Source organism: Rhinichthys klamathensis, unplaced genomic scaffold (genome assembly GCF_029890125.1).
Source record: "Rhinichthys klamathensis goyatoka isolate OS25496 unplaced genomic scaffold, OSU_Roscu_1.1 h1tg000006l_1, whole genome shotgun sequence".
Classification (NCBI taxonomy): domain Eukaryota; kingdom Metazoa; phylum Chordata; class Actinopteri; order Cypriniformes; family Leuciscidae; genus Rhinichthys; species Rhinichthys klamathensis.
In genome coordinates, this window is record NW_026606559.1 from 7795829 (window position 1) to 7823396 (window position 27568).

The window sequence follows — 27568 nt, forward strand, 5'->3', positions numbered from 1 at the left end:
GTTTGTCATCTCTCCTTTCATCAGCTCGTTCAGGCACTCTCACCACTCCAGACCCTGGTCCATCTTCATCTGCCTCTACATCCTCTTCAGCTGGCACCAAAGCTGCAGCAACCTCCACCACAACCACCCCAACAACACCGAAGACCCTAAAGCCCACAGGCAACAGTTTCAAGCAAGAGTCCGAGCAAGAGAAAGGGAAAGAGTGGGAGAAGGTGAAGGAAAGGGAAAAAGTAAAAGAAAGGGAACGAGAAAAAAAGAAGGAGAAAGAGGCAGAATGTGAAAGTGAGGCTGTGGCAGTGCCCAGCTTGGAGTCTAAGATCAATAGTTTCCTTCAGGGCAATCCTGGTTTCAGCGCTCTTGGACTTGGCCTGGATGACGGGGGCAGCAATAGCCCTCTCCTGGTTGGTGGGGAAAACCTGGACGGCACCCCTGTCCGAGATGAAAGCGGTAGCACACCCACTCAAGATGAAATCATGGACTCACCCCATGTCCTCAATGACCCCCAGAGTGCAGGTGTGTCTGGAGGGCATAACCTTTCACCTACAGCCTATCACAGTGACCCCTGGGATGCAGTGATCACTCCGCGAGAGGCTCTGGGAGAAAATGAGCGGAAAGACAGAGATTACCGCACCCCACCACCCTCGAGGCTTGGTGCCTTTAGCCCAAGTGCGACTAAATCAGTCAAGGCTATGACCAAAACCAATGATGAAGAAGGGCTGAAGAGAAAAGGAGTGGGTTTGAACGTTCCATCAGCGGCCATGCTGCAGGATCAGAGAATAAAATCAAAGATGGACGGAGAGATAAAGAAAAGTGCAGCCTCTCGCAAGTCAAGTGGAGGATCTGAAGATGGGATGAAAGACAAGGAGAGGAAAGCTTCGGCTGACAATGGAGACCACTACCATCGCATTGAGACTCTTGTTTCTTCATCCTCCAATGAGGGAGTTGCAATCGAAACCCTCGATTACGGCAACCGCATTCAGACGGTTGAAAGCATCCGCTTGGTTGGAAGAGGCCCAAGAAGGGGAAGCAATGCTAGTTCTAGAGTTGGTGGGGCCTGGTATGAAGAGGAGGAGTTTATGGAATCCCCACCCCCACATCGCCCTCGTAGTCACGGCCATGAGAATTCTGAAGAATTGGGATTGGTCCCTTCTCTTCCTCCTCCTCTCCCTGCTCATCCTCCGCCCCCTTTGCAGTACCCACCTCCACCCTACGCAAATGAGGACCATACACGGCCTTCTCATGGCATTCCTCAGCACCATCATCCCCCTCCTTTTTTCCCCTCTTCTATGCCTCGTGTCCCACCACCACTTCCACCCATCCCTCAAACCCCACCCCCTCCTAGAGACCACCTTTCCCCAACCTCAACTGTTATGGTTGGTGGTGTCCTTGTATCCATAGATCGAGTCCTACCCTACCCACCTGTCAATCTCCGTCCCGATGGAACGGGACTTGGAGGTAGCGGTAGTAGTGCCCCTCCAAGAGGCGGCAAACCCCAACTCCCTTCCTTGTTAGGTGATCCCCCACGGCCAGGCACTGTGAAAGAGCAGTTTGCCTTGCGCCACGCCCCACCTCTTCATCGCCCTGGCACCCCTGGAGTTCCCCCACCCCTCCTGGGCAGAATTCGAGAGGGCCCTAGTCCCACACCACCATCTCCCTCTACCCCAACCACACCTCCATCCCCAGTAGGTGAACCTCGTACTCACATGTCCATACCTAACCGCCTACCCTTCAACTCCCCAAATAAGAGACCCCGCCGCCCTTCCTCCCCTCTGTCCCTCCTCCACTTACCAAACCAGCATCATGCGCTCCGTTCTCCACAGTTTCCCAGAGGTTCCCTGCCCCCCTCCCTTAACCGTGAGCCCCTCCTGCCTGGGACAAAACGTCCCGCTGGCAGTTTCAGCAGTGGGCCTTTCAACCAACCCAAAAGACCATTCTTGCCCCCTCGATATTAGCATCTTAGAATGAGTGCTAAAGGCTCTGCACAACCTGAAATAGGCAGCAAGCTAGCATCACCTGTGAATTGCAGCGTGAGACTTATACTGCATGTAAATACACATGCACTGACAAGCCCTGCCCCAGAGCAGCCATGTTACAGCACTACTCTTCATAGACGAAGATAAGTTTTCAGATACCCTAGGGATGAACTAGGAGGAGGAAAATGTGGAGATCCAGAAACATCCATATGAAGGAATGCAAAAGGTGGTTATCCTGTTCAGTTTGTGTAATGTAAGAGAGTGCTTGTGGAGGGTGTATGAGTGTGTATTATGGATGACTAGTGGATATGCTGACTATCTCTTTCCTTCAAGTAATTTCCTTCACTTTCCCACCCTATAACACTTGTTTTTCTATTGTTTCTCATGTAAAATACTCTTTTCTGCTGTTTACAGGTTACAGATAACTGTTTTCTGTCTGTTAACCTCTGTTACTCTCTCACTTCGAGCATAGAGCCAGTGGATTTCAACTTTGCTTTATTTCTGAGTGATTAAATTATTGTTATAAAAATAATGCTGGGCAACCATGATTGCTTGTAGTGGTCTTTAAGCTTCATAATGCTAAAATACAGCCACTTTATCAACCTTCACCAAGATGTGAAGATTCTGGCTCACACTACATACAGTATAAGCTAACCAAGTGTTCAAGGCATACGTTTTTGAGTGCTTTTCAAGAGTTCCCTTGCATCAATTTTTTTTTTTTTTTTTTTGCTTCCCCCCCCCCCCCTTCAGTTTCAATAGATCTTACATGTATTCTGATAAATAAAAGCATTGTGATGAGAAATATTATTGAAAGGAAGGAGACTTTTCTTTACAGGTGGTCTCATACTTTGTTCAAGAACAAATGTACCTGAAATATTTTCTGCCTTTTTTATTTTTACTTAACAGCAATTCTGTTATCGTGTAAGTCTTATAACGTAATGTAATGTCCAACATGTTTTCAGAAATGTGCAGAGCTCAAATACACAGCTCTGAACATTAGGTTCAAATGAACGTTGAAGAAAGAATTAGTTTGGTTTAATTATTTCCAATTTCCCGTTGTATCCGAAATGCCAGTTTTTTGTCTCTAGAATTTAAAAATTACGACACTTAGTTTAACCCTTTATTATGTACACATGACTGAAATCTGTTTGTCTGTGTGTTCATTACGAGCCACACTTCCATGCATTGCATTTTCAAAATGTCTCACATGCATTGTTCGTAAAACTAAAGCAAAATAGTACATCGTTTCACAACAATGTTGATGCACTGCTTTTCAACAAAATGATGTTTGACAACTTAAATGTGAATATAACCTGTACATTGTTGGAGTTTTCATCCATTGTGGAAGAAAAAAAGTTGTAATCTTTTTTTTTTCTTTTTTTTTTTTTGCTGAAAAGTTGAATATTTGAGGGCATGTTTTAGTGTCTTCTTTTGGACAACATTTGAATTCATTGTAGAGTGTTTTCCTCGAGGAGCATTTCAGAGAACCCACAGGCTTATTTTAAAATATTTGTAATCGCAGCTTTGTTGCACATCAGCATGCTATGTACAAACAGAATGCAATTTATTAAGAATCTGCCAAATCCTTTAATGTAATGAGTCTTCAGTTGTGGCAGAATTGTGAAAATTTGAGTCATTCCTTCAGTTGGAGCCACGTCTATACATTTTGTACCAGTTGCACCACAGGTTTACTGCTTAATTCTGTCAAAGACTAAAATTTGGATCCTTTCAGTCATGTCAAATGTACAGATAGCTGTCTGAGTGGACTACTTAATTAAACTGATATACAGTACTGTAATCAGAAAAAAAAACGGCAAAACCTGCATCATTGTTCTGCAACTATCTTTAAACGCCCAACACCATCATGACTCCTCTCGTGATTTAAATCAAATTTTGTTTGCAATACTATGTTCTATTGGTAACTGCAAACTTGAATTTTGTTGCCTTGCAGTAATGACACTGATGACTGATGGTAAGCAGTGTTAAGACTGAACAAACAGCCAATTTAAACAACTGTTAACACCCCAAGTTCTACTTTTTATTATTTTATTTTTTGCATTCATGTTCATGACACATACTAGGACAACAGAATATACTACTAATATCTTCACACCATTACTTGAACCACGTATTGTGGTGGTTATTGTGGATTCTTATTTAAAGGGAATGTGTCGGACACAAAAACAACATCTGCACACATATATCCTACTAAACATCTTTGATCTTGATGTGAAGTGTCAATTAGAGCACACCCCCATTTCTCACATTGACAACCCTAATGGTCACTGATCTTGTATGTGCAAACAAACATTGTCACTGTATGACGAAAATCAGTGATTACTTGATGACATTCTTCATATCTGAAACATTGTGCACTTGTAAACTTGTTGAATTTGCCAATCATTTTGCAGTAAGGGATGACACATTTTCCCTTTCATGTTACCCTTCTCAGTGACCAATAGATCATGCAAATAAACACTCACAGTACCTTGAAGTTTATACTGTATGTTTGCTCAGTAGTTGAAAGCTAATGGTGAGGGAGTGTGGTTTAATTTACTGCAATCAGACCAGGCAGAATCAGATTTACACATTGCTTAATCGAAACTAAGATGGATCTGTGTCTGAAACGCATTCATAATGTTCTTTAATTGTTTAATATAGGCAGATTAGTTAAATTTTGCAGTAACCTGCTTGTTTTTGTTTAGTTTTTTTTTTTATTGCCTGTAAAGCTGTAGTTACAAGTCTGATTGCTTATCTATAGGTAATGCTTATATAAACGCTGTGGAACAATGTCCCTAAGTTGCATAGGCTCCCTCAGAAGACAGCTGCACTCACTAGTAAAGTGTACCAGTTTGTTGACTAATACATTTATAAATGAGTGCTTAAATCTATTGATTTTGGATTTCGTCACTAGGATCCTGTAGAAAGAACAGGGTTTTTTTGAGTGCGTGGTTTTTTTTTTTTTTTTTTTTTTACCCCGTATAAAGAAAGATCAGGCTATTGGAGGCAGAAGTGATGGAGCTTTAACTTGAGCTTTTGTCTCTAAATATATTGTCTTGCTTTGGTTCGAAATAATTGTAGTATTCAGTTCATAAACCTTCACCGTTGTCTCTTCAGTCCTCCATAAAATCCGTTTATTTGAATGTTGTTTATATGCAGGATAATCCGGAGCGTTTAGCTGTCAGTGATTGTGTTTACTTGCGCACTGAGTGGACGCTCATGACGCACCTCTGGCTTCGCTTCTCATTGGTTGTTTCTCACATAGAGCCCGCCCTCATTCGATTGCTCTCGGCGAATCGGGTTTCTAGCTCTGTGACGATGTAGTAGTTCCTGTAAAATGGCGGCCCGCTGAGAGAGGGCAACATTTGATGTTTATAGGGTAAATGATGGAGCCGTAGCTTTGAGTTTTGAGTGTAAAATGCTTGTAGCCGTGTTCTCGAGGTGGCCCGTCTGTCAGGCGGCAGTGAGAGCAGCGGTCCGGAGCAGCAGATACTACGGGAAGGTGTGCAGGATTCTGTGTGATGTGACTGATGATGAGGATCTGACAGACATGTCATATTGTGACAATGTTCTCAGCAGACCTATTGAACGTGGAACTAGAATAGCGTGTATGTGTGTTCATGTATAAAGTAATAATGAATGGTCTGGATTCAGACCCTCTTTAAATGGGCTACATTTTATATATATATATATATATATATATCAAATTAACATTCAGTTAAAATTACTAATATGAAAATGTGTATATATAAGTGAAGATTACTGTAACATAGATAGCAGTACTACAGTGGGGACCAAAAGTATGAGACCACACTAAAATTGCTTTATTTAATATGTTAGGGAAAACTACTTAATAGAATTAACACATTGACCATGTGACTTTTTGTACAGACAATCAGATGTTCTTCAGCTCTTTAGATCATCTCAAATCATGCTGGAGTGTATAATCAGGTTTAGTTCATGTTGCTCCATTCATTAAAGCAAAGGATACACCAAATACTGATATTCTCACATTCATATAAAAAATTTTGTTTAAGATTTTCATTCTAATGCTCATAGGTAATTTGTAATTGAAAAATACACATTTTCATTAGTGGTCACTGGTCTCAGATTTTTGGGCCTCATTGTATATTGTTATAAATGTAATGTAATGGCTGTATAAATGGTTAGTCTGATATAATTACGTTATGTCCTTTATGTCAAGTAATTCACTCTGACGACCTTTAAGTGTTACTTTAATGCAGATGTTTAAGGGGTTTTAATCTGTGTGATGTAATTCTTTTCTAGTTTGTGAGACCATAAAAATTCAGGTTTTTTTTGTTCCTTAACTTAATTTTGCCACTCACTTTTACTTCTGATATTAGACCTTCCCCATAGTGTAATTTAATGATAGTCTCAGTTGCACAGTGACTGATGTGTCATCTCTGTATCCCGGACTCACACACACTCTTCTCTGTTTCAGCTACAGCCGTCAGCCAGTCAGGCCGAGCGATTGAGGATATTTGAGTCTCTGCGTGACCGGCAAGTGCAGGTGACTGGGGATACATCAGGACAAAATCTGACCATCCGATTGGCTGATGGCAGAACACTGAATGGTTCCGCTGGTGTGACCGCACCGTTACAGATCGCCCAGAATGAACGGTAAAAATATCGCCCCTAAAAAGTAGTACTTATAATTAGAATATCGCTTCAAAATGCTCATTCTCCCTAATTATTCTTTTTACTCTTAAATGTTTATTTCTAAAAAATCCTTTTTGTATGTCATGCCTTTAGCTTTTACTATAGAATGGGAATGTAAATGTCATGTAAATAAATTTGTGATTCTTTTAAATTTGCACCTCTCAATTACACCATGTATGAGATGATGGTTGCAAGTTACTAAACACTGCTGATACACACTGTCTTCATCATATCCAGTGACCTTCACTACTTATTGATCTGGATGAAAATCTGGACAAAATAGGTCAAACCTGGAAAACTTTGAATGTGTTATGTCATTGCTGTTAGCCGTGTGATATCGCTCGGTCCGTGCTGATATCGAGCCAAAATACAACAGTTCGATGGCACAAGTGTGTAAATAAATAAGAAGCAACAACAGAGTGTCTTTAAAAACCCTCTGTTGTGTGGAAATACTACAATCTACCACGGATTCAAATCTCAACTTGACAGGTTAACAGTTGAGCTCAACAAGCCTCCATTACTATTCTAAAACATCACTTTAGAACTTGCAATGAAGGAACATTGAAGCGAATTATATACTGTACAGATGACAAAATCAGTTTGAATGTCCGCTAAGGTAAGTGATATCTTTGTTTTGTCCTTGTTTCAGTCCCTTTCAATATAAAAGTCTTAGCCACAGTACTTGTATGGTTCAGGTATTCTCTAAGTTTTGTGGACCAAATGTCTCCACAAGGATAGTAAAACCAGAAGATTTTGATGCAGAGGGGACAAAATCTCAGTCTTAATGAGGAACACAGCTTATAAATCCTACTAAATTATGCTCTTTAGACTGACTGATCTATCCATTCAGTCATTTCCTACCTTCGGCGTCCCTATGGAAAAATAGGCTGTCCTGTGTCGTGTAACTGCTTCTTTCAACTGTTTAATGTTTATTGGTTTCTGTTTTGATGGTGTCAAGCGAGCGAGTTCCTTGCATTCTTTGAGTCCCCTTCTTCTGGTTCCACTGACCATCCCCAACATTACAGATTTCTCTAGTGAGTTTGCACACATAACATGGAGTTAAACCAAAATAATAGTTGTAGTCAACTTATTTCAGCTTCTAGTGACATCCCTGGTTTATCCAGTACTTGATTTGTTTTCCTGGTTGTCCAAGGTATTTGTAACATTTTCCGCCAGCACCACATTTCAAATGCATCGATTTTCCTTTTATCTACCTTAATGTCCAACTCTCTCACCCGTACAATGTTTTTGAAGAAAATGATGGTTCTGATTAATCTGCATTTGGTAGTTCGACTGATGTTTTTGCACTCGCAGGTGCCTTATTCATACCAACCATTGCAGTATGGCCCAATGTGGGTGGATTTTCCATCTTGGTCAATCTTTGATCCGAGGAAGATGAAATCCTGAACTGATAAAATGTCTTCATCATTGATTTTAAACTTCACTTCTCCACTAGCAGCTGCATTCATGATCTTTGTTTTTTGTTAAGGTGCAGCCCCGTTTTTTCACTTTCTTTCTTGATTTTCAAAATTAAATGGTTCAGGGGGCGCATTACTGAAAGATCCTAACTTTAGAATGCTATCTTATCTGTTTGGTAATCATGGTCATTTCAGTTAGGACCTCATTTAGGACAAAAGCTATTACAAAATGACATTTCTTATCTTAACTACAGATAGAAAAATGGTATTACAGAAGCAACCTAACTCCAAAAAATCCTAAAAACTGTCTTAACTTTAGGACAACCCAACTGGTGTCCTAACTTCGAAATCATTTGAAAGCCAACTATAAAATCCACACAATAATAGCCCTTTCTGAGAATGACGTCACATATTTTTTAATGATACAAGATGAAGAACAGCGATGTCTGATGGTGGAAAGACTTTGTGAACACCCAAACGATGTGCTGCACTTTGACAACAAAACTGACAGATAATTACAGACTCCTATGAAATGAAATGATTAGGCTTTGCCTTTTCTACCAAGCTTATCAAAACTTTATTTAATGAAAAGCACCACTTATTTTGTTTCTCCATTTTAATCTCAGTTATTTCTATTAACTGAGTTTCTCCGTTTTTCTTTACAGCTGTTTGCGCGTAGTTGATTGCTTGGTAACAGACCCGAGAGTTGATTACCGAACACGATGGAGGGGTTTAAGATTTCCTAACTACAGATAAGATGAGATTTTGTAAGATAGGATAAGAATCTTAAATCAACATAAGATTTGCTTCTGTAATACAAATTTGTAAAAAAAAATCCTAAATTAACTTGTCAGATCTTAACTTGAGACTTAAGATAGATGGTTTTTTTGTAATACGCCCCCCTGGTCCTCTTCCCTTTCAGCCAGCAAGGTTGTGTCGTCCGCATATCTCAAACTGTTGATGGTTCTTCCCCCGATCCTCACTCCATTATCCAGTTCTAAATTTCTCATAATCACCTCAGTATAGAGGTCGAAAAGTAATTAGGACAAACTACAGCCCTGTCTCATGCCCTTGCTGATCCTGAACCAATCTGCATCACCGTAAAGTGTTTGCACTGCTTCCTGATTTAATAAGCTTGATTAAACGTGACGCCGAGTTCACGCTGAGCCACCCAGAGCTTATGTTCAACCCAGTCGAAAGCTTTGCTGTAGTTGATAAAACACATTTACAGATCTTTCTGGTACTCAAGGGTCTTTTCAATGATCCCTCTGATATTGGAAATATGAGCTAGTACCTCTACTCTTCCTGAAGCCAGCTTGGACATCAGGCATCTCCTGATCAATGACCTGCTGTAGCCGCCGTTGGAAAACCTTCAATAGGATCTGACTGGCATGAGTAATCAGTGCTTATTGTGCCATAATTGGAAAAATCTTGGCCATCCCTGTTTTTGGTAATGGGATAAACAGGTCTTGTCCAGGCCTTTAGCCATTTCAGACAACACCGCTTGGCACAAAGCTTTGATGACACTGATTGTTTCTGGTTTTAAAAGTTCTGCAGGTATCCCTTTGATTCCTGGGGCTTTCTCATTTGGCAGGTCTCATCATAGCTCATGCAGTTTCTTCTTCCAAAATGTTGGGTTACCTGTCTATCTGGCCATTTTCATTTTCTTCTTGGTTTTCTGGCGTACAGCTCTTCTGTATATTCTCTCCACTTGTTCTTGATCTCTCATTGGTCAAGAGATGGAGTTCATTTCCATCCCTAACCGTTCCTTTTCGGGCAGAAAAACTAGACTGGATCATCTTTATTGCAGCAAACATGGATCTGGTGTAACCATTCTTATTTGCCTCTTCCAGATGTTGACATTGTTCGTCCAACTGTGTTTCCTTGTACTTCCGAGCTTTGCATTGGAGCTCTGCACTTAGCTTTTTAACCTTGTCCTTATTGCCCCCATATTTTGCCGCTGTTCTGCTATATTAATGGTGTTGACAGATAGCCACCTACTTGTTGTCTTAGGCTTTTGGTATGAAGCATAATATTCAGCAATTTAGATGATAGTATCTCGGATCTCTCGCTATTGCTCATCTGGATCTTTCCCTTCTAGACTGAGTTGGTCAAACCTTTTTCTTTACTTCCACAGCATACATTGTTATCTGATAGTGATATGATAGTGCTCTGTTTAGGGGATAGAGTGTAAAGTTTGTACAGCATAAAAATAGTCTAATGAGACTCCTCATAAAATGCAGAAACCCAATGTGTGTGTGTGTGTGTTTACAGTTTTAAAGGTGCAGTGGTGAGCAGAGTAAATGGGGATTTATGGGATCTATGTCGCCCTCTTGTGGAGGACTGTGAACTGCAGCTGCTGGGTTTTGATTCAGTGGAGGGGAAACAGGTATTCAAGCTTTTGTGTATTCAAGACGTTCGTCTAAAATGGTGAAACTCACAAAAAACCTGTCAGAAACATGTTTGTGTAATATAATTGACCTTAAAATCAAAAGAATAAAATATATATTAAATCTCGTACTACCATAAAATTGATGCTGATTTTTGTATAATTGTTATTTTTTATATTTTTTATTTTATTGATTTATCTTTTTTTATAAACTGAAATAGGGAAGCAAATGAACAAACAGAAAAAAAATATGTATTGAGGGTCAAAAACAAAAAAATATGATTTATTTAATTATGTATTTAAATAATGTATTTTTATGTTAAATATTCTTTATTCTTTGTATTAATAATAATATATTAATTTGAATCACTTTAAGTCACAATATTAGCAATATTTTTGTATAATTGTTGTTTTTTTATATATTTTGATTTGATCTTTTATAGAAACTGAAATAGGGAAACAACTTGAACAAACAGAAAAAAATATTTATTGAGGGTCAAATAGCAAAGAAATATGATTTCTTTGTATTATGTACTTTAATAATGTAATTTAAAAGTGAATTTTCCCTGCTGTAGGTGGTGTGGCGCACAGGAGCGTGTGTGTTAGGGAGTGTGATGGAGAATCACTTCAGTGCTCTTGTGTGTCGAGAGGGAGTGTCTGACATGGGCCTGTACTGCGATTATCAGCTACAAAACAAGTAAACGCACTGTTCTCTTTCCAGCTCCTGATATTAGTCAAGAGTCTTATGTACAGTATTTTTTTAACGCATTGAACTAAAACTAAGAAGTGGTGCTGTGTGTGTTTGTCGTAGCGCTCTCTCTCTGTTGGAGGTGGAGCAGAGGTGTAAGCAGACGGCTGCTGGGAAGATGCCCATCATCAAGCTTGAGATCACTGCACAGGAACTGAAAGAGCTCTTCCAGGTCAGCATCACCTCTTGAGCTTTACAGTGTTCTCGTGCCTGTGGATGGATGTTTTTGTAATTGAGTTTACTCTTACTCATTTAGATGTGAAAATGTTTTGACAAAAACTCACTGGGTCTAATTTGTGTGTAAAACGGGCCTTCCTAAAAACTCTCTTGTGGATTTTATCACATCAGATTTGTAAAGGCTGGCCCACACTAAAGAAAAAAAATGCAACAAACATGACGATAAAAAAAATCATAGATTTACCATTAGTGGTGCACAATATATCGGCCGCCGATATAAAAGCGGCCGATTTGGTCAATTTTTTACACATCAGTATCGTTCCGATGTCAAAATAGGGCCGATGTGAACAGGCCGATGATCATTACTGTGTATTTGACGTGCGTGTAGATGTGAGTGTGGGGGCGGGGATGTTTGTTTTTGCACGAGCATATTACAACATCAAGCGCACGAAGACTGGAACTGGCGCGCTGTGTTCTGTCAGCCTTCCTAATGCGTATTTTTGTCCCGCAAAGCCATATTTGACCGGTAAGTGATGTAAATGAGTGACTGCTGCGCTTGTTTAACTGAGGGAACGAGAGAGTGAATGCACCGGTTGCGCATGCCGTCTTCAAACTGTCTTGCTCGCTCGCTCTCTCTCTTTCTCTCTCTCCCTCCCTTGCGCATGTTTATGAATTGAGTTGACTGAATATCTTTGAGAATACACGATGGTAAAAGGTCGGAAGACCAAAGTTTTTTTTTTTTCTGAACTACTGGTTGTGAATTGTGCTAAAAAAACGTTGCCCTATCTTTTCTGAAAAGCTTTCCACACATTCAGATCAGATGACATAAACCACACTTTCAATAAACCAACAAAAATCTATCTGGTGATGAAATGTTTTCTGTGTCGAGACCATAGACTGTAAAAAATAGGTCGAGACAAATCTCGTGCGATGTCCTAAACTGCCTGGATAATCACACAACGTGTGCCGTGGTCCGTTAATGACACGTCCGATTCGCGAACTAATGACTCCTTTGAACCGATTCAATTTAATGAATGGTTAAAACAACTGATCTGTCCAACACTGAACTCAAGAGACATAAATCGGAAACACTTTACAATAAGGTTCCATTTATTAAAGTGTATATTTGTTAACATTCTATTAATTAGATTCTATGCATGCGGATTTACTCCATGACAAAACCACCCCAGTCATTCTAGAATGATTCATTCTTTCCAAATAGAGCTATTCAAGTCATCTGGTAAAATTGTTTTTATATCACATTATATATCGCAGAAAAATTAAATATCACAATGTCATTTTTTACCAATATCGTGCAGCCCTAACCCTCGCTATGTGTTTTCTATACAGAGATATCGACATCGGTAAATATCGGTATCGGCCATAACAGCAATATTAATATCGGTTATCGGTATCGGCCACAAATTTTCACATCGGTGCATCACTATTTACCATCGATTGTGCGCGTTTGTCCTCGGGATTTCCCCCACACAACGAGTGTTTCCGACTTCCGACTCAACATGTTGAATGTTTATGATTTGAGATCGTTGCGCCCCCGACATTCTTCAGAGCAGATTCAATCACTTTTAACCAGAAAAAGTAAAGTAAGGGATTACTCTTATTTTTTTCTGTAATTTAAGGGTGCGCCGATGCAAAATTCCGTATCGGTATTGCTCCGATACTGGACATTTTTGCCGGGTATCAACCAGACGAGACCGATCCAGATCTGATATTGTGCATATCCTATTTTTATACAACACAAAAGGCACAAAAACATTATAAAGCACAATAATGTGTTTGTGTAGGATGATGCTGTCAGACTGCAGCTGGCTGAAGAGCAGATAATGGGGGAAACAGTCAGCGTCTACAGGTCTGAAGTCACTCTCACTGTCCTGTGTGTGTGTGTGTGTGTGTGTGTGTTTGGCGTCTGACTTATTTGTGTCTCTTTTTCAGGTGTGGAGACAGTGTGGGTGTGTGTTCAGGTGTTCTTCTGCCACACACAGGCTTCCTGAAGGCCTTCAAGATGCTCCAGGTAACTCAGTTTTTGCTGACAGTCCTCTATTAGTGTGTTTGACTGAATGTGTTGGTTGTGATGTTGCTACTTGAATGACTGTTGTCATAGTGTTTACATTGTTGTTCTATGTTTAACTTCCTGTTTATTGCATTAATATCTTTGGCACTTCCTGTTTCACAGTCTCCCTTCCCTTTTCCCAGGCTGTCATTCTCTCTTTAGGGTCATGACATGGCACTTTGTTCAGTTTCATTAATGGAACATTTTGTTTTTCTTCCACATTTTTGTGTTTGTTTAAATGAGAGTTTAGCCCAGTCTTGATGTTGATGCATTCGTACATTAATGTAATCAAAATTTACGTCATGCTTTTGATAAACAAAGCTGCAGCTTTTTATATAATGACATTTTGTTGTGACTACGACTCTCACGCTCCAAAATAAACAAAAAAAATACCATAAATGTATAAAAAATACAGTTTCTTCTGCTACATTTATTAGATCAAAAATACAGTAAACACTGCAATATTGTCAAATATTATTTTACATTTAAAATAATTGTTTTCTATTGTAATATACTTTTAAAAGTAAGTTTTAGCATTATTACTCCAGTCTTCAGTGTCACATGATCCTTCAGAAATCTAATATGCTGATTTCCTGCTCAGGAAACATTTCTGATTATTATCAATGTTAAGAACAGTTTTGTTGCTTCATATTTTTGTGGAAAATATGATATAGATTTTTCAGGATTCTTTGATTTACAAAGTAAAAAAAAAACTTTGAAATGGAAATCTTTTGTAACATTATAAATGTCTTTACTGTCTCTTTTTATCAGTTTATTGCATTCTTGCAGAAAAAAAAAAATTCTGACCCCAAAATGTTTTAATAGTAGTGTTATGAAGAAATGTAATAGTCTCTTCATCTACTGAAGCTCACATTTAAAAATATGCCTTAAGACTCTTAATTGTCTTACTCGTATCTTTTTCCCTCTCAGGTGTCTCCTGTAACTTTGTCCGGTTCAACAGAGGCTTCAGATATCCTCAGGATGATTGGAGTTGCTTTTCCAGGAGAAAGAGAACGAGAGGAATGGGAGAGAGAACAGGAGGAGGCCAGAAAGAGAGACCACAGGAGAATCGGGAAGGTGAGTGTTTTTAGTCATGCTGATACACTAGCATCTCAGCTGTTCATGTCAGGTGGTACAACCACAGTATACACATGCAACTATTTGGTTGTACCGCCTGACATAAAAACAGTCAAAAAAATGAATCTAAACACTATTTAAAACACATTGTTCATGACTCAAAAATATGCATTAAAATGAAAAACTGAAGCTTTATTTGTCAATGGCCCAAATACCGTTTTGTGGCTCTTGTTACAGATCGCTGTAGCACCTCAGTACAAGCAGCATGTGACCCGATCATCTCTTTATCTTTACTACTAGTTATAGCATGAAATAAACATGAATGAACTTCATAAGTATGTTGTTTCAACTGCGGAAAGACATTTTTCAAGTTTAATTCCACCGGCTGTCTGGTTTGTTTGTTGGTCAGATCGCCTGTCAGTCAGCTAGAAAAATAACAATAGAGAGAAGCAATTTGTTAAATATATGCACCATATTACATATTATCCTTTTTTTCTTACCCCGTTCTTCAATATTTATTATATGTTTGAATAAATCTGTCATGAAAACAAGTTTTTGACCACCGCTGCTTAAATTTTAGTCTAAATTAAAAAAAATTGGAGTAGAAACATAATTATGTCATTGAAAAGTTATTATAACAGTATTGTTATAAAAAAAACTGCCTTATGTGCAATTTAATTGTTTGCCTACAAATCAGTTAAAGTACCAACTGACAGGGTTCCCTGTATAGTTTACAGCATTTATTTACAGATTTTTTTTCCTTTAGAAAAATGTCCTTGTACTGTACCCGATATATGTATGTCCAAATGAATTGATATCGAATCAATTTGTGTCAAAGCCCAGCCCTCAGAAACAAGTGTTTTGTTTTTTATCTTGAAGCTTTGCTGTGTACGTAATAATTGGTGAATCTGTATTTGGGATTGATGAAATGCCAAGCCATGACTGCTAGTAGAGCATTTCTACAATGTCGTCAGTAACTGAAAGCCTTTGCTTTTGCATGAAGCTTTATTCATGTCGCTAGGTGTCAGAATAAGCCCAAGATGAGTGTCATATCGACCAGAGAGCAACAAAATCTTGAACAATGTTTTGTTTATTTGTAACTTTTCCAGCTGGCTCTGATGTTCTGTTTTTTTCGTGTCACAGGCGCAGGAGTTGTTCTTCTTTCATGATGTCAGTCCTGGCAGCTGTTTCTTCATGCCTAAAGGAGCTCATATATACAATACGCTCACTGACTTTATAAAGGTACAAACTCGTTCCACGTCAGCACGGTTTCACCCTTGCACTTGCATATGCTTGCAACATCCATTTCTCACATTCAGCAATAGTATATCATGGTGCATTACTCTGTAAGAGAATAAGCACACATATAATGTACATTATTGAGTGGATATGCTACTAGGACTACAGTATGTAATAGTCATTGTAGGGCAGTTGAAGTGAGCATAAGTGTAGGTCATTATACACTATAGTGACCAAAGAGACTGCACCACTTAAAAGTTGAACACACTTGCTTTAAATTGTTTCTCATAATCTTAACCCTATTTGATATATTTGAAACGCATTTCTAAGGCCACTAAATGATCACCTTTTATTATAATTGTAAAAATGTCCACTCTCAGGTCCCGGTTCACATATCTTTTTACTGAATAACTTTATATAATATATCAAGGTGAACACTTACTAGACTGAAGCAACTTAGGTTTACTTGATTTCGTACATGTTTTTTTTTTAGAAAACTTATGCTAAAATGTGTCAAATATGATCCCTCAGGCTTTTGAAGGAAGTGTATTTGTTCATCTCTCAATCATCAGTGTATTGCATTGCGTTATATGCTTTAAAACTACAGAGCTTTGATCATAAAAATAAGCATTTAAATATCATCTTACTAAGACTATTTGCTATACTGCTGTTCTAAAGATCTCATTGATTTACGTTACAAGCTATCAGAATTTCATCTTGCTTTTTGGCCATATAAATATCAGCATCTGCAACAAATTTCATAATTTATTCAGAGGCCCAAACTGAGCAAAAATGATGTGGTGTTTTTTCCTCTAGTATGAGCTCCATATCCTCATTATGTCATACTATGAGACATACAAGCCTGATGAATCAAATATGATACTTAACAAAAAACATACAAACCTTTTTTTATTTTATATTTTGTCTAAAGGTTTAATAAACTGTTCCAATAAAAAAAAAAAAAAAATCCTGACTATTTCATATATCAGGATTTATAAGGTTAAAATCCTTTGATTTCAAGGCTTCAGAGCATATGCATGCATATTACAAAGATTTGAGATTTTTTTCAATTAGAGTCCTTCGCAGAGTCCTTCAAGGCCACAAAAAAAAATTAGGACTCTGCTCCTCATGGCATATGTTAATGTAACTAGTTCCTCTTCCTGTCAGAGTGAGTACAGGAGGCGGGGCTTCAGTGAGGTTGTGACTCCAACCCTGTACAGCACATCTCTGTGGGAGCGATCAGGTCACTGGGAGCATTACAGTGAGAACATGTTCACAGTGACATGTGAGCCGCACACCTTCGCTCTCAAACCTATGAACTGCCCCGCTCACTGGTGAGTCCGCCACAGTTTCTTCTGAGTCTTCAGTTTTTGGCAACTAAACTATTCATACCGTTGACAAATTTCATAATTCTTTAAAAAAACGTGCATGTTTTTGGTCATGTTTTTGATCATGGTATGAATATTTTTACTCATCTAATTTATTCATACACTACCGGTCAAAAGGTTGTTTTTGTTTTTATGAAATGAACATTTTAAGTCAGCAAGGATACATTAAATTGATCAAAAGTGACTAATTATTATTGTTACAAAAGAGTACTCTTTCAAATAAATTATGTTCTTAGAATGATTTCTGAAGGATCATTTGACACTGAAGACTGGAGTAAGGATGCTGAAAATCACTTTGCATCACAGTGAAATATTTCAATTTAAAATGACTTAGTCTTTTTAAATGTAAATTATTTCTATTACTTTATCAAATAAAGGCAGCTTTGGTGAGCAGAAGAGACTTCTTTCATAAACAATAAAAAAAAAATCTTACCAACCCCACACTTTTGCACGGTAGTATATGTTAGAAAGTATGTAATTCTAATTTACATAAATTTTTTCAAATCATAAAAAAGTCATTTTGCATTATTTCATCTCTCTTTGAATTGAGTGAAGAATCCTCCACCCGTTCAGTCCAGTAACTGTGTCCTCCGTGCAGTTTGATGTACGAGCAGAGGGTGCGTTCTTGGCGTGAGCTTCCCATCCGCTGGGCAGATTTTGGAGCGTTGCACCGTAATGAACACTCGGGGGCGCTGGGGGGTTTAACCAGAGTCCGACGCTTCTGCCAGGACGACGCGCACATCTTCTGCACCCCAGAACAGGTACAATTTCAATGTATTTTTTATTTATTGTTGCAAAAGCATCAATTATATATAAAAAAAGTGGGTACCAGACAGGGGTGTAGCAACCATTATAAGAGGATGTGTGTCTCTCCAAGTTTGTTCCCAATGTTTTGGGAGATAATCATTATACACTATATTGGCAAAAGTACTGGGACACCCCTCCAAATCATTAAATTCAGGTGTTCCAATCACTTCAATGCACCTAGGCATGCAGACTGCTTTGTGAAAGAATGGGTCGCTCTCAGGAGCTCAGTGAATTCAAGTGTGGTACCGTGATAGGTTGCCACCTGTGCAATAATTCAATTCGTGAAATTTCCTCACTACTAAATATTACACTGTCAACTGTTAGTGGTATTATAGCACTTTGTGGCTAGGCCATGTAAAATCACAGAGCGGGATCAGCACAGGCTGAGGCACACAGTGCACAGAAGTCGCCAACTTTCTGCAGAGTCAATAGCTACAGACCCCCAAACTTTGTGTGGCCTTCAGATTAGCTCAAGAACAGTGCGTAGAGCTTCATGGAATCGGTTTCCATGGCCGAGCAGCTTCATCCAAGCCTTACATCACCAAGTGCAATGCAAAGAGTCGGATGCAGTGGTGTAAAGCCACCGCCACTGGACTCTGAAGCAGTGGAGACATGTTCTCTGGAGTGACCAATCTCTCTTCTCTGTCTGGCAATACGAAGGACGAGTCTGGGTTTAGCGGTTGCCAGGAGAACGGTACTTGCCTGACTGCACTGTGCCAAGTGTAAAATGTTTGGTGGAGGGGGGATTATGGTGTGGGGTTGATTTGCAGGGGTTGGGCTTGGCCCCTTAGTTCCAGTGAAAAGGAACTCTTAATGCTTCAGCATACCAAGACATTTTGGACAATTTCATGCTCCCAACTTCGTTGGAACAGTTTGGGGATGGCCTCTTCCTGTTCCAACATGACTGCGCACCAGAGCACAAAGCAAGGTCCATAAAGACATGGATGAGCGAGATTGGTGTGGAGGACCTTGACTGGCCCGCACAGAGTCCTGACATCAACCTGATAGAACACCTTTGGGATGAATTAGAGCGGAGACTGCGAGCCAAGCCTTCTCATCCAACATCAGTGCCTGACCTCACACATGCGCTTCTAGAAGAATGGTCAAATTCCCATTAACACACTTCTAAACCTTGTGGAAAGGCTTTCCAGAAGAGTTGAAGCTGTTATAGCTGCAAAGGGTGGGCCAACTCCATATGAAACCCTACGGATTAAGAATGGGATGTCATTAAATTCATGTGCATGTGTAAAACTTTTGGCAATATAGTACATTTTAAGGAGTTCTTTTTTTATATAATTTGTGTATATAAATATTAGATACAATTATAGCTGCCTGCCTGTAGAGGACTTTTAGACCAAGCAGAAGCATCTGTCAAGCAGATTCAGCAGTGGACTGCACAAGAGGTGGCAGTGAGGCTCAATGTCTTACGCAAACTATATTTATAGCAGACAGTCACTTTTGGATAAAAACTACCGTTGTAGCAACACAGTTTTGGGCTATTCATTCAACTTTAAATTCCCGCTGGAGTTATTAAGGGCACCGCGGATCTGCAGGCAATCTGCGTAAGTGCTCGGCTCCAGCGTCAAGACTGCAAACAGAGACGGGGGAAGCGTGGAAGTCTTTGTGCTAGGCTAAGGCTAAACCCTCATCAGCGAGCGCTGCCTAGTATTTTCCTCGCCAGTGTGAGGTCTCTGACAAACTAGTTGGACGAACTAAAGACTTGGATCTTCACACAGGGAAGGCTTATGGACTGTTAACTTGATGTTGTTGTGTGTTTTTTTTACGGAAACATGGCTGAACAGCGACATTTCAAACAGTGTGATAGAAATGGATGGGAAAATGGTTTTCAGGGCTGTTAGAACAGCAGCAGCAACAGGTAAAAGCAGGGGAGGTGGTGTATGCATGTATGTGAATAAATCATGGTGTTCTAACTCTACCATCGTCACTGCTCTATGGATTTGGAATATCTGTTTATTAAGTGCAGACACTTTTACCTTCCACAGGAGTTCAATGGCATAATTGCTTCTGTGATTTGTTCCACCGGAAGCAACGTTATAATGGCCATGAAAGACATCACATCCAGACGGGGCCTTTATTGTTGCTGGGGTCTTCCATCATTGCAACCTATTTGCATCCTTCCTAGATTCTATCAGAATGTCTCATGCTCTACAAGAGCACATACAATCTTGGACCATGTCTACACTGTTGCTGGTGCAACCCCGTCCCCCATCTCGGACTGTCTGACCATCTCTCTTTGTTCTTACTCACAGAGTATAGCCAGGTCATCAAGCGAGATGACCCACGATGAAAACCATCAAGATCTGGTCAGAGGTTCATCTGGCCAACACACAGACTGGAGTGTGTTTGCTGCACATGCCACCACAGATCACTTCAGCGAGTGTGTTTGACTGTGGGGTGTCACTAAAACAAATAAAAGTTTGTCCTAGCCTGAATCTTTGGATTAACTGGGGGGTTTGCTTTTCGTTCACAGCCAGAGATGCAGCTTTTAGGTCTGGTGACCAGGGAGCTTATAGCTCAGCCAGGGTCAACCACAAGAGGGGCATCATCAAGGCTAAATATGCTTACAAAAAGTGGATTGAGGAGCACTTCGACGACACAGACCCCCGATGTATGTGGAAAGGCATTCAGACTATTGCAGATTACAAGACATTCAGTTTTGTGCCCCCATCCAATTCTACCTTTCTTCCCGACGACCTTAACCACTTCTATGCTCGCTTTGACCAGGGTAATAAGGAGATAACCTGGCTAATTGCATCTCACTCTCCTCCACTGAGTTTTATAATACCTTGAGTAGGGTGGATGTAAAGTGGCGCAGATGGAATGGACGAGTGTTCAGAGTCTGTGTGGGGCAGTTGGGTGGGGTCTCACGGGCATTTTCAATCTGTCCCTGGCTTTTGAAGTTGTCCCCAACCGCTTTAAGACCGCCACCATTGTGCCGGTGCCAAAGCATTCCAGTGCCTCAGCCTTGAACAACTTCTGCCTAGTTGCACTCACCCCCATAAAGTGCTTCAAGAGGCTGGTCTTACCACATCTGAAAGCCAGTCTTCCCACTGCCCTGGACCCTCACCAATTTGCCTATCGCACAAATTGGTGTTCAGAGGATGCCATCTCTACGTCACTCCATTCTGCCTTGACCAAGCTGGATAGTCCCAACTATTTGAATAGTTGGGTGTCCCCAACCAAGCAAGCCAGAGGCGACAGTGACAAGGAACCCAAACTCCATCAGGTGACAAAAAATGGAGGAAAAATACTTTGGGAGAAACCAGGCTCCGTCGGCGGGGCTTCGAACGAACACGGTGTGATTATGATTCAGGCAGCATCACAAGTCATAACTTAGATTGTGGATCGATAGCATTCAAAAATTCATCCAGTTTCTTTTGCTTGAAGATTGGATTCATCTCGCCAGTATAGAGACGAAGCTGGTCATAGGTCTACGGAAAGTAGTTGTTGTTGTTTTTTTTTCTGAAAGAGGTTTCATCATCTGAACAATCGGTATGTTGTCAAACAACAGTACAATCCATTGAATGCACTATCTGCGTTTTCATTCCTGCCAAAAATGAAATATGGTGCTACCCGGATTAAAGTATATAATTGACTTCCTTACGGTTAAAGTTATTACAGTTAGCTAAACTTAATTACCACATAACGAATGCTTCAAATCACAAAATGATCGCCTGTGACCCCATATAAATGGTCTTCTAAACAAAAGCTGTGTGTCTTAATACATTAACAAAACCTTAATTTTTTACCCTATTTATTTGAATTTCCTTGTTTTCCATCTTTATTTCTGAAAGTAAAGCATGTAATTTTCTCTCTCTTGACTTGAGGAAGCCCAACAATTATGTTATGTAGCACATTATTTGTCATATAAAACAGTGTTTTTGTGTCTGTATGTTTGTGCAGCTCTTGCTTTGGTCTTCCATGTAAGGAATGCGTCTCACTCGTTTGTATTTGGACTGACGTATGATTTATCTTTTATAATGTCAGTGTTTATACTGTCTCTCATACACGCCCTTCACTTGTTTATTCGTTGCTGCGTCTCTTTTCTCTCTTCAGCTGGAGGAGGAGATCACGGCATGTTTGGACTTTGTGAGGAGCGTATATCGCGTCTTCGGTTTCTCCTTTCACTGTCTCCTCTCCACACGACCCACGCCCTGTCTGGGAGAGCCCGCCCTCTGGGACTGTGCTGAACAGGTACGCCTGTCAATCACTCCCTCACCTGTTGATCACCACAGTGTTATTTTAGTATTATTTATATACTATTATAGTACTTTTTAATATTTTAAATTAGCCTATTTTAATATTTTCACTAATTTTAAGTTTTAATTATTTTGTGATTTTTGCTTTTGTCTAATTTTTTTTAAGGTTTCTATCTAGCATTAATTTATTTGTATTTATTTTAGTACTTCAACTTTTTGATTTCTGTTAGTGGCGTAGGGCAACATTTCTAATTAAAAATATTCTAATGTTTATATTTAATTTTATTTCAACTTTTCATTTAAAGTTTTAGTAATTTTATGAGCTTTTGTCATTTTATTTTATTTCAACATTAATTTACTTTTAATTATTTAAACATTATTTACTTTTAATTAAGGTTTTAGTAATTTTGTTGTTCAATTTTGTCATCGTTTTTTTTATATATTTCTATTTAGCATTTATTTATTTTTATTTCAGTTTTAGTAATATTTGTACTTCAGCTTAATCATATGTATTTCTGTTATTTGCCGAGGCAACGTGTCTAATTTAAAAATTGTATATTATATTTAATTTTATTTTGTTTTTATGAGCTTTTATCATTTTTATTAGATTTTAAAAAATATTTCTGTTTTGCATAAATTTATAATTGTGTTTTGGTTTTTGTAATTTTAGTACTTCAACTTAATATATATATATATATATATATATACACACACACATATATATATATATATATATATATATATATATATATATATATATATATATGTGTGTGTGTTAGTTGCCAAGGCATCATTTTAAATTTAAAATGTAATATTTATATTTTATTTTAATTGAACATCATATTTTCTTTTCATTTTAAGTTTTAGTAGTTTTATGTGCTTTTTTGTATTTTTTTTATATTTCTATTTAGCATTAATTTATCATTTTATTTCAGTTTTAATCATTTTTGTTCTTAAGCTTAATCATATTTATTTAGGCATATCATATCAGTCAGTTGCCTAGGCAGTGTTTCTAATTTAAAATCATCTAATATTTAGATTTCATTTCAACTTTATTTCAATTGCTGAGCAATTTTTAGTAGTTTTAGTTAACAACACTGGTGCATGACGCAGAAGGCTGTTTGTGTTCCTGCATCTGGTGTCAGGATAATACGATTCTGTCTGTACATGTACCAACATATGCGGTGAGACACTATAGGAAACATGCGGAGTAAGTGTAGGGCAGGTCCAAACAGACGGGTTACGTGACAAGGATCCATTCATGTTGATCATCAGGGTCACAGTGTGGAATGAGGCGAGTAGGTCATGAGTGTCAGAGGAGGGAAACATACAGCCAATGTGTGAAGAGAATCAGTAAGCCAATCAAAGCTGAGTATGCCGTATATAAGGCTGTCAGTGTTGAGCGCACTGCGGAAGGCCTTTGCTTTATAAGGATGGATGTGGTTTTCAGGCAGGGTTGTCTGATTTTTTTTTTGGGGGGGGGGGGGGATAAACAAGGAAACTGTAATATCTCTCCTAGCGCTCTCTTCCTCAAACTAATGCTGTTTTCGGCTCTGCATATTTTGGGATTATTGAATTAGATGTTTACAGAAGGTTCTTTTATTAGTGCTTCCAGGGCCAAACTTGTTCACTGACACATTCCAGATTTCCCTCTGAAATGACTCTCTCTCTCTCTCTCTCTCTCTCTCTCTCTCGTATTTGTCCCGGAGCAGCAGTTGGAGAGCAGTCTCAAGCAGTTTGAGGAGCACTGGGAGTTAAACCCCGGAGATGGGGCGTTTTATGGACCCAAGGTGAGCGAGGCCGGCAGAAAGAGAGACCCTGTGCCGGACACTGCATGAAAAAAAAAAATGTACTAGTGAAACCAAATGGTGAAAAAGGGATATTCACTTTCCCTCATACATTTTTAACCTTGATGTTGATAAAGTTTATTAACACATTAACACTAACCCCTTACTAACCCCCAAATTTACCGGTAATCTTGTTAAATACCTGTTTGTTAAACTGTTTTCTATTGTAATATATCTTAATGTAATTTATTCCTGTGATCAAAGCTGAATTTTCAGCATCCTTACTCCAGTCTTCAGTGTCACATGATCCTTCAGAAATCACTCTAATATTCTGATTTGAGCTCAATAAATATTACTTATTATTATCAGTGTTGAAAACAGTTGTGCTGCTTCATATTTTTGTGGAAACTACTCAACAGATCACATTTCAAAAGAACAGCATTTATTTGAAATGGAAATCTTTTGTAACATTATAAATGTGTTGGCTGTCAATTTTGATTAGTTTAATGTATCCTTGCTGCATAAAAGTATTAATTTCTTAACTTTTAGATGTGCATTAAGTTACGCAGTTTTTCCAGAGTTTTTAAACGCATCAGTTTCTGAGCAGTGAAGCTTGTACCTCAGTAATTCGTCCCTTGTTAGATGCTAAAGAGAAATTTGGTGTTCAGCTGGCACTTCATTTTGTTCTTTTACAATCTGTTCAGATCGACATCCAGATACGGGATGCCCTGGGCCGACAGCACCAGTGTGCCACGATTCAGCTGGACTTCCAGCTGCCCATCAGATTTAACCTGCAGTATATTGGGTAAGATCTCTCCTGACTGATACGCTCACATATAGATGTTTAGCTCACTTTTTACCCAGAATCTGAATAAAATATGAACAATTATGTGAAATTATATTTTGCATGAAGAAAATGAAGCCTGTTTTAAGACGTTTTTCTACAATGTGAAATTATTTTGATAAACATTAAGCAGATTTCCCCACAATCCTCATTATGTGCATCGTGCGGTTTTACTTGTAAGCTTCTAGTAATTCCCACAGTTTTTGTATTTTTCATTTTAATTTTAAAGTTTTAGTAATTTTTGTTATTTTTTTTAGTTATCGATTGTTTTTAAATGTCTATATAGTTTTTATTAATTTATATTTGTTTTAGTTTTCTATTTAAGTCCCTCAAATTTATTTTTCATTAAAGTTTTAGTAATTTTGTTGTTTTTTATACTTTTTATTGGTTATTGTTTTTTAAATATGTCCATATAGTTTTTATTTTATATTTTAGTTTTTGTTTATTTTAGTGCCTCAAGTACATTTTTAATTCTAAAGTTTAGTAATTTTGTTTTTTATCATTTTATTTTTTTAAATGTCTATATATAGTTTACTTTTAGTTTTCTATTTTAGTGCATCAAGTTAATTTAATGAAGTGTGAATTTTTTTTTTTTATGTCTATATAGTTTTTAATTTTTGTTTCTGTTTTAGTTTGCTATTTTAGTGCATCATGCTAAACTAAATGAAAATGAGAAGTGTTGCTTTGGCAACTAGATGAAATAAGTTTGTTGGGTAAATATTTTGTCCTTGTTGCATGTAGTAACCTATAGTAATATAACTATTTGTAATATAGTAATAAAGATATTTAAATTAATAATAACTTGTACTTAATTGGGTTAATTGGTTGTAATTATGCATATGTAGTTAATTAATATTACTCAGAACTTAAATGTATAATTGCACTGTAACTAAGAAACCTTAAAATAAAGTGTAACTCTTATTTAACTTTTATTTCAAGTATTTTGTGCTCGCGTACCGCTCTCATTCGGCATGAATCCAAATGTGTGCACTTTGTGTGCTTCACGTTAATTGCATTATATGAGTCGCATTGTATTTTATGTCCCAGCATATTTCAGATGATACAAAATGTGGCTTATATATTCTGAAAAAAATGGAAAATCAAAGGCAGTACAATAAATACTGACTGAATATCACATTAATGCTTATAATCCTTAGAATATGTTAAACGCCCTGTTCTCCATATTCTATTTGAGAGTCTGTAAGTTGATGTCATGTGATCTCTGTGTTTCAGGGCTGATGGGCAGATGCACAGGCCGATCATGATACACCGGGCAGTGCTGGGGTCCTTGGAGAGGATGATCGCCATCCTGGCCGAAAACTTTGGAGGGAAATGGTGTGTGTGCATGTTCGTGTGTGAGTTCAGTGATGTCTGGAATTGGTAAAGTTCTCATTTTTCTTTCTTTCTCAGGCCTTTCTGGCTGTCTCCAGCACAGGTGATGGTTGTGCCAGTAGGAGGCGACAGTGAGACATATGGCCAAGAGGTCAGGAGAAACAACTCTCTGGACAAACTTCATTTATATATAAAAACATTGTATGGATAGTTCTGGGTGTTTGATGCATTGTGCTCTGGGTTTAAGGTGGTCTGCAGACTGAGGGAAGCTGGGTTCATGGCTGATATTGATGATGATCGTGGCAACACCTTAAATAAGAAAATCCGCTCTGCGCAGCTTGCACAGTACAATTATATATTCGGTAAGGATTTAGTCTGGGACGTTGCCATATTTTAAGTCAAGTCACCTTTATTTATATAGAGCTTTATACAACACAGATTGTTTCAAAGCAGCCTCATAGTAAGGCAAGGCAAGTTTATTTATATCGCACATTTCATACACAATGGTAATTCAAAGTGCTTTACATAGAGGAGAGTAAAATAATCAAAATTAAAACAGTAATAAACAGTATAATAAGTCAATGAATCAAACTTCATTGAAATTCTGCTGTAAACAGCTCTAAAAAGACTATTCAGCTCGATTTAGTTCAGTGTTGATTCAATTCGGTTCAATAGCAGTGTTGATGTTGCAAAAGTGAATTAATTCAGTAATATTACTGTATATTAAGTGTTTTTTTAAAGCCTGACCGAAACACAGAAATGCTTTCTCTTATCCCACATATGATTTTTGCAGTTGTGTGTAGTGCAGAAATGACACGCTTCAGCTTTAAGTGTTTTAATGGTTTAATTGTTCCCATCCAGAAAACACATGTGTAAAGAATGAGTGTTCTGGGGCCTATTAAGAAAAGGTCAGATCAAGCAAACCTTGCTCTGTTTGTCGTGCAGTGGTCGGAGAGAAAGAGCGTGAAAGCGGGAGCGTGAGCGTGCGGACGAGAGGAGGGAAGCAGCTCGGGCAGAAACCACTGGAGGATGTGATGAGGTCACTGACTGAACTCGGACAGAGACGCAGCGGTCAGGAGGAGCTTTAAATGTGAGCCAGAGATACGAGACGCACATTCATTTCACCAGTGGATCTCTGAGCCTGTGAGGATTATTTTTTATTTTATTTTTTATTTAGAATAAGATAATAAATTACTTTTTATATTCAGTCTCTGTTTCTTAATTAAGATTTAATTAATATTGATGTTGTGTAGGACATTTTCATCAAATAGGGAAAACGAATAACTTTCATTTAGTCATAAATGGTTAGCAGATCAGTAATTCATAAACGCCTATCAAAGTGCTTAAATCAGGGATTTTCAAACTGGATCTGGGACTTCTTGGAAATTTCAAAAAAAAAAAGTTTTAAAATGCTTTGA

General features: G+C 38.4%; 2 protein-coding genes across 3 annotated transcripts in view; both read left to right on the plus strand.

Annotated features, from left to right (window-relative positions):
• rprd2b (regulation of nuclear pre-mRNA domain containing 2b) overlaps positions 1 to 3556 on the plus strand; it is a 39700-nt gene extending 36144 nt beyond the window's left edge. Inside the window, exon 10 of the mRNA XM_056257842.1 lies at positions 1 to 3556. Coding sequence (XP_056113817.1) covers positions 1 to 1952 — 1952 coding nt within the window. The 3' untranslated portion in view covers positions 1953 to 3556.
• tars2 (threonyl-tRNA synthetase 2, mitochondrial) lies at positions 2076 to 27357 on the plus strand. Of its 2 annotated transcripts, none has more exons than XM_056257875.1 (18): positions 2076 to 2199; positions 6436 to 6614; positions 10346 to 10460; positions 11036 to 11157; positions 11272 to 11380; positions 13191 to 13255; positions 13339 to 13417; positions 14387 to 14533; positions 15677 to 15775; positions 16940 to 17106; positions 17759 to 17921; positions 22045 to 22182; positions 23900 to 23977; positions 24679 to 24779; positions 26052 to 26153; positions 26229 to 26301; positions 26398 to 26512; positions 27096 to 27357. In XM_056257875.1, the coding sequence occupies exons 1-18, from the start codon at positions 2191 to 2193 to the stop codon at positions 27236 to 27238; spliced, it is 2004 nt and encodes a 667-aa protein (XP_056113850.1). In that variant the 5' UTR covers positions 2076 to 2190; the 3' UTR covers positions 27239 to 27357. The 2 variants fall into 2 exon arrangements, with proteins under 2 accessions (XP_056113850.1, XP_056113849.1); XM_056257874.1 differs by lacking the exon at positions 2076 to 2199 and adding an exon at positions 5282 to 5475.
• The last annotated feature ends 211 nt before the right edge of the window (positions 27358 to 27568 follow it).